The sequence below is a fragment of the Arachis hypogaea genome, chromosome 14, assembly GCF_003086295.3.
Source record: "Arachis hypogaea cultivar Tifrunner chromosome 14, arahy.Tifrunner.gnm2.J5K5, whole genome shotgun sequence".
NCBI classification, from domain to species: domain Eukaryota; kingdom Viridiplantae; phylum Streptophyta; class Magnoliopsida; order Fabales; family Fabaceae; genus Arachis; species Arachis hypogaea.
Window position 1 is genome coordinate 34,512,007 of NC_092049.1, and position 12,412 is coordinate 34,524,418.

General features: G+C 35.8%; 2 protein-coding genes across 2 annotated transcripts; one reads left to right on the forward strand and one right to left on the reverse strand.

Annotated features, from left to right (window-relative positions):
- Window positions 1-4,262: 4,262 nt before the first annotated feature.
- Window positions 4,263-5,518, reverse strand: LOC112742504 (uncharacterized). Its single transcript, XM_025791745.1, has 3 exons — window positions 5,212-5,518; window positions 4,579-5,160; window positions 4,263-4,279 (listed from the first exon to the last, which is right to left on the reverse strand). The coding sequence occupies exons 1-3, from the start codon at window positions 5,516-5,518 to the stop codon at window positions 4,263-4,265; spliced, it is 906 nt and encodes a 301-aa protein (XP_025647530.1).
- A 5,206-nt stretch (window positions 5,519-10,724) lies between these two features.
- On the forward strand, window positions 10,725-11,291 carry LOC140178568 (uncharacterized). Its single transcript, XM_072215758.1, has one exon. The coding sequence runs from the start codon at window positions 10,725-10,727 to the stop codon at window positions 11,289-11,291; it is 567 nt and encodes a 188-aa protein (XP_072071859.1).
- The last annotated feature ends 1,121 nt before the right edge of the window (window positions 11,292-12,412 follow it).

Here is a 12,412-nt window from a genome sequence, read left to right on the forward strand (position 1 = left end):
GGACGAACCGCTCTGATACCACTAAATGTAACACCCTAATTAGCCTAAGCTTTACCTCGCGTTGTAAAGCAAAGGTTAACCAGAGATTACGACAGTTATAATCTAGAAGCACGATAAAGGATATAGTTCAAAAACAGGATTTGAAAAGCGCAAACGTACTAACGAAGCTTCTAACTTAGAGCACAAGATACCAACATGATATATCAAAATATAATAGTATAATATCATAAGAATCTAGCCACGGCTCACGGAGTTTAAGCCGGCTAGCCATATATAGACCAAAAGAACCAGACAGTGAAAACAGCTTATACAAGTTTTGTTCTCTCAAATGTAAGCTTCTAGGCAAAACAAAATACAAAAGGAGAGATGTATAAACAAATTAAACCAAAAAGACTCCAAAAGAATCCAAGATCCTCCACTTCTGTCACCATCCAAAGCAACTCAATGAGGTGGGTTGCGACCTGCATCTGAAAAACACAACAGAAATATGGTATGAGAATCGGAAGTTCTCAGTATGGTAACAGTGCCCGTGATGTAGGATATAAGACCCCGGGACGCCAAAGGCAATCCTAAGCTCCATATCCATCACAAGATTCAAACTTAAAGTATTCTAAAACAAATAAGCATAATATATAATCCTTAACATAAATAAACCGGGTAATCTATCTTAGGGATTTCTACTCTAACCAAAACACCGCTGTCCCACAGCCTTCACCAACCGTTCCTCTATGCGATCCCATCGCCACCGCCTTCCGAACCTCCTCAATCCCAGCAGAAAGCACAGATAATATACAATACAAGTAAAACACAAGTAGAAGCATGTAAGGCAAATAATTCAGATAGTAATTAGGCATGTTATTCAATTAGGCAAGCCATTACAAGTAATCAAAGCATACAAACAGATAGAAAATGCATTTGATGAATGCCTGCCCTACTGGCTGTGATATCACATTGTCAGTTCAACTGCCAACCCGACACATCTCCATGGAGACGTCGCCCGTCGGAATTCTCATATGGGAACTCCCGAGATATAGTGCTCGGATCGTTGTCCAGGTACCGGCGCCTGCACGCTCTATAGATCCGAAGGGATGCGAGCGGGATACTCTTGCCACAGACCTCACATCTCAACACAAGCGGGACGAACCACCGCCCTTACGCCGCTAGCTCGACAAGCGGGATCTAACCACTGTCCCTGCCGGGCGCATAGCGTCTCATAATCTCAATGAAAAAGTAGTGTAGTGGTTTTCAAAAACATTTTCAATATAAGATGGATCCATCCCTTCATCTAGAGTCGTCGACTCTTTTTAACCAGTGTTCAATCACATATCAGTTTCCGAACTCAATAGTTCCTTAACTCTTATCTCATACCTCAACCATTCATCACATAACGTCAAACCATCCTTAGCACGCCAGAAACCTAGGCCTCTGTTTTCTAATTTGTCTTAAATTCATCTACTAAAACTCTTAGGTTATATCCCATGTTTTACTACTCAAAACCAAGCCCAAAAGTCTCAAAATCATGTTAGGAAAACTTACAACCTTGTTGGAAAGGTAGAATAGTTGAAAACAAATAAAATTTTGAGAAAGAAGGCGTGTGCGGCCGCACAGGGGTGTGTGCATGCGCACGCCCAGGAGATTTTAAAAGTGTGCGTGCGCACAGGGGTGTGTGCATACGCACAGGTACTGAAATTTATAAGGTTTGTTCACTCGTATAGGGTGTGTTAGCGCCCCCAACAGACTCCCCTTCCCGACTTGAGCGTGCGCACAGGGGTGTGTGCGTCCGCACAGGTCGCAGTTCTCCATTGATGTGTGCGCGCACCAGCTGTGCTAGCACTGCGACTAGTAGACACTTCCCTGCCTGTGCGTGCGCACAGGTGTGTGCGTCTGCACAGATCAAAATTTTCGCAGGGTTGTGCGCGCGCACAAGGCTGTCTGTATGCACACATCAGAAATCATAAAATTCTGCAACTTAGTAGAATTTCATATTTTCAACACCAACTTTGAATGATCATAACTTCCTCTACAAAATTCCAAATTTTTCAAAGTTTATATCAATTTAAATGGTTTTCAAAGATCTTTAATTTTAAATAAATCTCATCAATTTTTGAAAACTGAGACATAAGTTATGATTGAACAAAGTTCATCATAAACCAACTTTTACCAAAAGTCACAATTTACCAGCTATTCCAAAATCCTCAATCTACCTCCAATCAAAACAACACCAACCTCCCATTTACAACACCAACTACCCTCTTGGGTCAAAATTCACCATTTACCAAATCTTTCCATCACATTCCACCATTCTCCAACCATCAATACCAATCATGCAATACTACAATAAATCCCCATTCAACTTTTCAAACCACATAACCATATCATTAACATCAATTTCACATATATATTAACATTATCAATCGTCATAATTAGTCTCAATAATCATCACCCTACCATAAATCATCATACATCAACATTCAAACAACTCATCAACCATTATAATTCAAACTTATCCTATGGGTCACTAGCCTATGTGTCCATGAATATTATATACTACATAGAGGAAACCGAAACCATACCTTGGCCGATTCCCAATATGCCCTTAAACCAAAGTTGAACACAAGCTAGGCTTTTCCAACACAATCCAAGCCACCAACAATCACCAATAAGCTCCAACAAGTTCAATTACTCACCACTTCAAGCTATAACACACATAATTCACCATAATTCAACCTAGGGTTTATTAAACTTGAAATTTCACAAGAGTTTAATGGCTCTTACCTTTTCCAACAAATTTGATAGCAAAAATCCAAGGCTAAGCAAGGATTAGAGCAAACCTAAACATCCAAAATCTCAAAAACTCACTTAACCACAAACTCTAAGAACCGAATTTTTGGAGAGAAGAATAGAAAAGATTTCGTGGTTACCTCTCCAGTTTCTTGTATGGGTTTTGTAGAGCTCTTCACAAGGAATGTGTAGCCGCAAATAGTGCGGCGATCGGAGCTCTCTAGCTCAAGATATGAGCTTCGGAAGGAGATGGTGAATAGTGTTAATGGAGTCTCTCTTCTCCTTCTCTTCTCAGCTGGGTGTGTTGTGTTTGTTAGGGTGTTTGGCTGAATGGTTCATTAAATGAGCCTTTTATATGTTGGGCTTGAGTCCAACTTGGGCCCAGTCCAACCCGTTAGTGTTTTTAGCCCGTTTGGCCTAACTTCGGGCCAAACCTTTAAAATTAACGCCCGGTTTTTCATTTCTAATGTTTTTCTAAGATTTTTGACGGTTTTCACTTTTTCTCGTGCGGTACCGGACAGACTTGAACCGGTTCAACCGGTTCAACTACCGGTTCGCGATTTTTTACAGAAAACATATTTTTTGACTTAGAAAAATCTACTAAGTCCAAAAATCACCTTTAAATCTTCAAATTCTCACTCTAACTTTTCAGAATTTAATTTGGGCAATATTAATTACTTAATTAACCAGTTGATTAGCTGTGGTTCTTACACTAAATTCCAAAAGCAATTTGGTATTGAAGAATGGAATAAAATTGCTCTTGTCACTTGTAAAAGATGCTGATATTTTCTTTTCACAATACCATTTTATTGAGGAGTTTCAACTTAGAATTTTTGGTGTAAAACTCCTTTTGATTTATAAAATTGCTGCAATTGAAACTCCTTTCCATCATCAGACCTAATGCATTTAATGTCACTTCCAAATTGATGAGTTTTTACAAAACTAAAAAATAGTTGAATAATGACAGCAGTTTCTTATTTTAGTTGCATGGAAAAAACTCATGTGAACCTACTGTAATCATCAACTAAAGTAAGAAAATATTTATGGCCACTTACAGATGTAATGTTTATAGGACCTCAAATGTCTGCATGGACTAGTTCAAAGCATGCAATATATTTTGATGAATTTGAAGGAAATGGTTTACGTTTATGCTTGGCATAATGGCAAAGGTCATAAGGATGACTAGTAACTTGTTTATTGAAACTAAAGTTCTGAATTGAATTATACAATTGAGATATATGCAATAATTTATTGAAAGGTAAATGGCCTAATCTTAAGTGCCAAAGCACATTAGGATTAGTGTGTGAAAATGAAAGTGATTGTATTGAAACATTTAGTACCTTTGCTGTAACATGTGAAGAATATGATTGTGCTAATTGGTATAAACCTCCATTGAGATCAGCTGCTCCAATCCTCCTCATTGTATGGTAGTCTTGTATCTCACATCCAAATTTATTAAAAATGAATTGGTAATCAATTGACTAAATGACACATGAGACTGAAATGAGATTTAATGCAAATTCAAGCAGGTATAAAACATTAGTGAGATACCATGAGTTTGAAAATTTTACAATACCTGAAATGGATGCGATAAGGATGCATTTATTTGGTAACTTGACTCTAATGGGTTCAATATGTTTGTGTGAATGAAATGCATTAATATTAAAAGTAACATGCACTGTAGCTCCTGTGTCAATGACTTAAGAGTCAAAACTCTTTGGTGAAGAAATAGACATTCCATTGAGTTACGTTCATGAGAAGGGTGATTATTTGTGGCCAGAAAAAATTGATTCATACTTTGAGGATTAGTTGTTGTCTGCTGATGTAGGAGTGCCAATATAGCTTCCTTTTGCTCCATGGTAAATGATGCACTTGAATCATTACTGTCCTTGTACAATCCGAGAGTATTACTGCCATCAACTTTGTTGATCTTGGCAGTGATGCTGTTTGTGAATTGAATCATGCGTTGCTTAAGGTGAGGGGGCATGCCATGCTTCTTATAGTAGGTATCAACAAGGTGACCCATTTTCCCATAAAAAGAGCATTGCTTTCCATGACTTTTTCCTCCAAAGGCTCTACCTTTGCCACTTCTATTGTCTCGTCTGCAGCCTCTTCCATGGAAAGCTGATGGAAAATTGGCTTGCTTATCAACGGCATTGAGCAAAGGTTTCTGATCGAGTTGATCCATTCCAAGAAGCTGTCTTTCTTGTTGTAAGAGTGAAGCAAATGCAGCATCAATGGTTGGTAAGAGCTTCATCATAATCAAATTGGAGCGAACCACTGAGTATTGATCATTCAATCCTTGAAGGAATCTTACAACAAATGTATCATCTCTATAATTTCTTATAGTTTTCAACCCACAAACACAGCTAAAGGATCCTGCACATGTAATAGGTATTGGTCGAAGAACCTCCAATTCTTCCTAAATACCTTTCAGCTTCGTGAAGTAGGATATGACGGAAAGATCACCCTGCTTGAAGGTGAAAAGTTCTTCATCCAACTCAGCTATTTGGAACACATTACCCTGATAGAACCTTTTCTTTAATTCTTCCCAAAGATCGTAGGCTATTCCATTCCATATGACACTGTTTGCTATCTCCAGACTCAATAAGAGAGTGAACCAAGAAACCACAAGATTGTTACAATAATCCCATGCATTGAATGTAAAATCATCGTAAGCTGGTTTTGGTAAAGAACCATCCACAAAACCTAGCTTGTTCTTCAATGACAAAGCCATTCGTATATAGTGTGTCCAATTGCTATAATTCTTGTTATTCAAAATCACAAGAATGATGGAAGTACTAGAATTTTTTCCAAGATGTAGAAAGAAGGGACAGGTAGGGTCTGTAATTGGATTCATGGGGCTTTGAGTGCTTGCCGCTTGAATCACATTCTGGATTACAAGATTGGCCAATGTTTGTAGATCTAGGCCATGAAGAGAAGGGTTTGGAGTTACCTCATTTAAATCCATCAAATTCTTGATCTACTAGGTCATTGTAGAAGATGAATCAATGCTGAGTAGTCTTCTTCTTTAAAACTTGTGATTGAAACTTACCATTTCATGCGTTGAGCATATGCACAAACGATAACATTCTCATCAGCTCTATCATGTGAGTTGAAGAAAAGAGAAGAAAGATTAGGTAAGAAAGAGAGAGGAGAATTAATCGGAGAAGAAGAGAAAGAAGGTGTAGCTGCATTGGAATGGCAATGGCTCACTGCACTATATTAAAACTACATAGAAAGAAACTTATATGAAATAGAGGAGGGAGAGTTTTTTTATTCATGCATTGAGCACAAGAACTAGAAGTTTCTTCAAGATTTTGTGGACCTTGTGAAGCTTATATACAGAGGCTACCAACCTAGTTCCCTAACTGAATTGTCCAACGTGTCATTCTCTAGTTATTCACTTTAACTTATTTCTGACTAACTAATTTATCTGCATATTACATTGACAATTACAGCAACACAACAATTAAATAATTAAATATAATACATTTTTAATTAAAACCAAGTTAAGTCAAGCTTAATCAAAGAATCTGGCTTTTCTCTTTTCTTATTTGGTGTGATTGAGTGTATGTAGAAGACTTGAAATTTAGTTGACCTGAATAAAACGGGTGTATGTTGAAGTTTGGGACAAAATGAGTGTTAGAGAGAGATAATTGCTAATATGTTTTTTTATTATTTTTTATCAACTTAAAATTTTTAGATAAATATATATAATATGATAGAATTTTTACGACTAAAAAAATTGAATTTGATTATTGTTATTAAAAAATTAAGCATTAAATTAAACTAACTAAAAAGAAAAAAATATGAACTATTTGAGACTTTTACATAAAAGACATATAAAAAATATATTTATTTATATAATTTTTTTATAAATTTAAGATTTTAAGATAAATAATTTATAAATACTACATATCTAAATTATCATTTTTGGATGAGGCTTGTCTTTACTGGTGCCAATTACATTGCCTCCTAATTAGTATAGTGTGTGTAAAGGTATTTGTATATCCTTGACAAAATATATAACTTGATTATTATTTGTTAAAAAAAATAAAACTCAGTTATAATTATAGTTTTGAAAACTGGATCAAATCGGCCAGTCAGACCAGTTCAACCGCAAGCCAGATAGCAACATGTTTTGGTTTAGAGTTAGAAATCGGAGATCTAAAAACCATTCACAAACTATTGAATCGGTCAAAAATCGATCGGTTGGATCGATTCGGAACTCGGCCGATTTAACAAAAATGTCATCATTTGATGTGAGGAAAAAAAAAGAAAGCGTTCAGCTAGTTCTTCTTCTACTCTCAACAAGGTTTCAATCATCATTCCCCATCTCAAAAACACAACCCTAGGTTTCGATCTACCCCACCACCGCAAGGAGTGTGCCGCTGTCCATTGCATTCAGGACTTCAGGGACCACTGTTTGCCCGTCCGTTTGTCCGCGCTTCTCCGTCATTGAACAATCGATGCGACACTACGTCTTCCTCGAGCTTGGCGTCAGTGGTCTTCGTTTTCCTCAAGCTCTTCATCGGTGGTCTTCGTCAATAGTCATCACGATCGAATTCTCCAACAGTCCAAGTCCAACCCTTCCCCAACGGTTCAACCCGTCTGCTCTTTGTTTGCTCAGTCGTACTTCTTCCGCTGTCCATCGTCCTTCTCATCCTCTGATCTCCATATCCATCGTTCTTCTATCCATCTTCTCATATTGCTCATGACAAAGGCAATGGGTTCATTTTTATTTTTATTTTTTCATCCTCTGTTCTTAGTTTTGATTAGAACGTTGATTTTTCTAGCGGATTCTACTAGTGCTACTCATATTGAAATTTGAATCATTGAATGATTAGCTCTATTTTGGATTGAATTATTAGTGATTAGTTGATTTGTTTTTGTCCTCTGTTTTGGTTCTTTATATTGTTCTATGTTCTTGCTTTGAATGATTAGCTCTGCTCATTGCTGCTATGCTGTGCTGTACTCTTTTGTTACTATTTTTTTTTTTTGTGCTGAAATTGTCTTAAAAGCCTGAAACTTTGATAATCCTTGTTAATATCTGGAAAAGTTTGTTGCTCCTGTGTAACTTTTTATTATGTTATTGTGATTTAATTGTTGGTGTTGTTGCTGTGTAACTTTCAATTATTTCTGTTGGTGTTGCTGCTTTATTTTAAATTTTAATTAATGTTGTTGTTGTCTTATAATTTGCTATAATTTGGTGTAATTTTCCTATTGTGTTGATCTTATAATTTGCTATTTATTCTTGTGTTAATTGTTAACTTGTTTTAATTCTTCGTTGTGTTTGTCCTTATGGTACAAATTATCCTTTTTTGAAGTCTTTCTTTTTGGTTTTGAATACACTGCATTTGATTTAGATGAACTTCTCTATGATGCTAATTTTAATATGAAGAATATTTAATTATTTTTTAATTCTAAGTCATTCAATTTTTTTATTAGGTATTATGCCTCTAGCTTCATTTTATTGCCTATAATTTATTTGTCTTAGTTTAAGGTGGATATATGAGTTTTTAAATATGGTAATACAGTGAAAAATTTTTATCTCTAATTTTTATTTTATTTTTCCATATAAAGTATGAATATCATGCCATTATGCAATAATAATTTAATCTTAGTCATCAAATGATATACATCATGGTACTTAGATGTTTGCTTCTTGTTTCTTGGAAAGTTTATCAGTTCTTGGCTATCCCTTTTAATACTTCGAGACTTCATTTAACTGAGTTTTGGCAAATGTTATACTATTTATTTGAATTTCGGCAAATACTACATCATTTCTTCAGATATTAAAGTTTGATTGTTTGAATAATATTTTGATGTTTGTATTTTTAGGGTATTTATTTATTATTTTAATATAAAACGAATTTTTCGATTAAATCACGATTGAATCAGTTAAACCAGCAAACCAATTACTAGAACAATTCGATGACCGGTCCGATTTTTAAAACCATCGTTATAATATGAAATGGTTGATTTAACTTTTAAGTAAAACACCATAATAGTTTTGAGATAAAAAAAAGTATGGCTTATTTTTATACAACCAAAGCATACGATGGTGTTGAGGTATTAGTAAGGATTGGTTTTCAAGTACGATGAGAAGATTGAATCGAGAAAACACAAATGATAAATACTTTTTTAGATTATGCAGCGAAGCTGATAAATAGGAGATTAATTTTATTTTTATCTCGTTCCACAGTAGGAGAATAAAACAAAAATGGAAGTTGTAGATTTTAGGAAAGAAGAAGAGTAACACTTCGATATATCCTTATTCGGCCACGAAGTGCAATGTGACCTACGTACAGTCTCCATCACAACAATGGTAGAATTTTCACTATAGTCAAGATAGATTACAATTATCCAATGTTCTGAAAACTGGTTCAAACTGACCGGTCAAACTGATTGAATCGGGAACCGTTGGCAAACACGGTTTGGGCAAAAGGCAAAACCGCCAGATTTTAAAACTGGAGTTAGACCACCGAACCGGCCAGGAACCGGTCAGTCGAACTGAACTGTGACCCGGCCAGTTTTTTAAATTTGGTCCCAAAACACTGCGTTTTGCTTTTGCATGATCAAAGGAACCCTAGTCAATTAGTCACCCACCCACTCACCCCTCTGGCCCTCTCCTTTTGAGCCTCTAGCCCTCCACTCTCACCTCATGCTCTCAGTTCTCACGTCTCCAGTCTCCACTGTGAGCTTTTGGCGCAACTCTGTCCAACCACTGCTGCCATCGCGACTTCCGTAGAGTGAACGTCAACCAGCTCTATTCGGGCAGCAACTCTCCGTCGCGAAGTCAGCTGTCAAAAATTGCAGCCACCGCTAGCTCTGTTCGACCCTTCGGCCACTGTCTTACCTCTTGCGGTCCTGCCAGCCGCTGTCTCTGTTGCTACTAGCTCTATATTCTTCCCTGTCTTCCACTAACCCTGGGTATAAATTTTGTTTTTTATAATAATAATTGTTGAAGTATTGATTTATTGTTGGTTCTAAACCTTGCTGTTGATTGCTTGAAGCATGATTAATTGTTGAAGCATTGATTAATTTTTTGTTTTATATTCTAAACCTAGTTGTTGATTGCTTGAAGCATGATTAATTATTGAAGCTGATTTCTTGAAGCATGATTAATTGTTGGTTCTAAAGTTTAAACATTGCTGTTGATTGCTTGAAGCATGATTAATTGTTGAAGCATTAATAATTGATTAGTTGTAGGTGCTAAACCTTGTTGTTGAGGCATTGATTAGCTGATTAATTGTTGGATTGTATTGTTATTGGATTACTGGTAATTTTTAGGTATGGATGATAGTATCAACCAAGAATTACCTAGGAATAATAATGCTCAGAATAATTCGGCTTCGAATGAACCTTCTCTTCCTCCTGGATCTAATGATAGGAAATCACAAACTTCTAATGTTCGGGAAAAAACTGATCCTGCTTGGAGATATGTTGCTTTACAAAATATAAATGGAAAACCATATTACCAATGCTTATTTTGTCTGAGTACTTTTAAGGGTGGGGGAATTAATAGAATTAAAAAATATTTGGTGAAGATAGGGGAAAAAATTAAGAAGTGTTCTAAGGTCCCTTATGACGGAGAAAAACAAATTGAAGGTTTATTAAAAGAGATTCAGAAAAGTAAAACTAGAGAAAGAAAAGTAAGTTTTAATAAAGATGGTAGTGATGAGATTGAGGATGCAATTGACGAAGCAATAGCACAAGAAAAATAACAAAATCTGAGTCAGTTACCAACTAAGCAGGTGATTGGAGGCGATCCAAAAAAGAAAGCAAAAACCATTATTCCTCCTTTGTTTGCACCAAGATCAACTCTGGGAGGTCAACCAAGTCTGAAAAGTGTGTTCCAAAACAAAGAGGTGCTTCATGAAGTTAATAAGCGAGTGGCAAGATGACTTTTAGATTGTAGGATTCCTTTCAATGTGGTTATGTCACCATTTTTTCAAGATATGTTGGATGGTGTTACTGGCATTGGGCCTAGTTATAAAAGTCCTTCTTATGATAAGCTGAGGGTTAACTTATTAGCCGATCTCAAAATGGAGCGTCAAATAGTTGTTGATAGCTATAGGTCTGCTTGGAAAGAAACTGGATGTACCTTCATGGCTGATGGTTGGACATATCAAAGGCAAAGAATGTTGATTAATTTTTTGCTTTCTTGTTCAAAAGGGTTATGCTTTGTGAAATCTGTAGATACTTCAAATGTGGTAAAAAATGCTTCAAGTTTGAGTCACTTGTTTTCAGAGGTGATTGAATGGATTGGATCTAATAATATTATTCATGTAGTGACTGATAATGCGGCGAATTATGTTGCTGCTGGTAGGCTTATTAATCAGAAATTTGAAAATATTCATTGGTCACCTTGTGCTGCTCATTGCTTGAATCTTATTCTAAAAGATATAAGCAGCATGCCGCATATTTCTAACCTTGCAACATATGCTTCGAAGATTACAGTGTTTGTGTATAATCATACGGTGTTCTTGTCCTGGCTAAGATAAAGAACTACCTGGAAGGAGATTGTTCGTCCAGGTGCAACTTGTTTTGCCATTGTCTTCATCACATTGAAGAGTATCTTTGAGTGCAAAACGGATTTACAAGCATTGGTTGTTGATACACACTTTACCGGACACGAATTAGGAAGGAGTGCTAGTGGTAGAGCTGTGAGTGCAATTATCCTAGACAACAAATTTTGGGATGATTGTTTTACTGTATGAAAACTTCTGAGTCCGTTGATTAAATTGATGAGGTTGGTAGATGCTGATGATAAACCATCATTGGGATATGTTTATGAAGGTATGCTAAGGTCAAAAAATGGCATCAAAGAAATGTTCAAGCATAGTAAGACTGCATATCAACCTTACATAGAGATTATCAACTCAAGATGGGACAAATATTTGAAAAATAAATCTTCATGCAGCGGCTTATTTCTTGAATCCTGCTTGCTTTTTTGATGAAAATTATACAGAAGCACCTGATGTCATGCAAGGTTTACTTGATCTTGTTACATTGCATTGCAAGTTTAACAATTTAGATTCAATTGAGACAATGAAAGAAATATACTTATATAGAGATCGAAATGAAAGCTTTGATAGGCCTGAAGCTTTTTGAGCTGCAAAAAAACTTCAACTTGGTAAGAATATTTGTTTGATAGTAACTTATGTAGTTATGTTATGTTTTCATTTCCTTAATTTGATAACTAATAGTTGAGTTATGGGATTGTAACTTGTAGATGAATGGTAGAGGTTGTTTGGTGGTTCTGCTCCATGTTTACAAAACATGGCAGTTCGCATTCTTAGCCAAGCATCTGCTTTTTTGGGATGTGAAAGGAATTGGAGTTTTTTTTATCAAATTCATACAAAAAGAAGGAATAAATTGGAGCATGATAGGCTAAATGATATTGTGTATGTTACATATAATTTGCATCTTAAATCCAGGTAATATATATTTCATCCTTTCATTTCATTTCATATCATTAGATTTTGTGTAGTTAATATACTAGGCTTGTCATATATTGTATTTAATTAGTTAGGACGGAAAGACAAAAAAGAAAGCAAAAGGTGCAATATGATTGATGAATGAATTTTTGACGGTTTAGAATTTCACAAATGAAATCTCGTTG

Coding starts and splice junctions, on each gene's coding strand:
- LOC112742504 (XM_025791745.1), bottom strand. CDS start 5,518: ATGGCTTTGTCATTGAAGAACAAGCTAGGTTTTGTGGATGGTTCTTTA. Junction 5,161..5,211: donor CTACTTCACGAAGCTGAAAG/GTATTTAGGAAG, acceptor TTACATGTGCAG/GATCCTTTAGCTGTGTTTGT.
- LOC140178568 (XM_072215758.1), top strand. CDS start 10,725: ATGTCACCATTTTTTCAAGATATGTTGGATGGTGTTACTGGCATTGGG.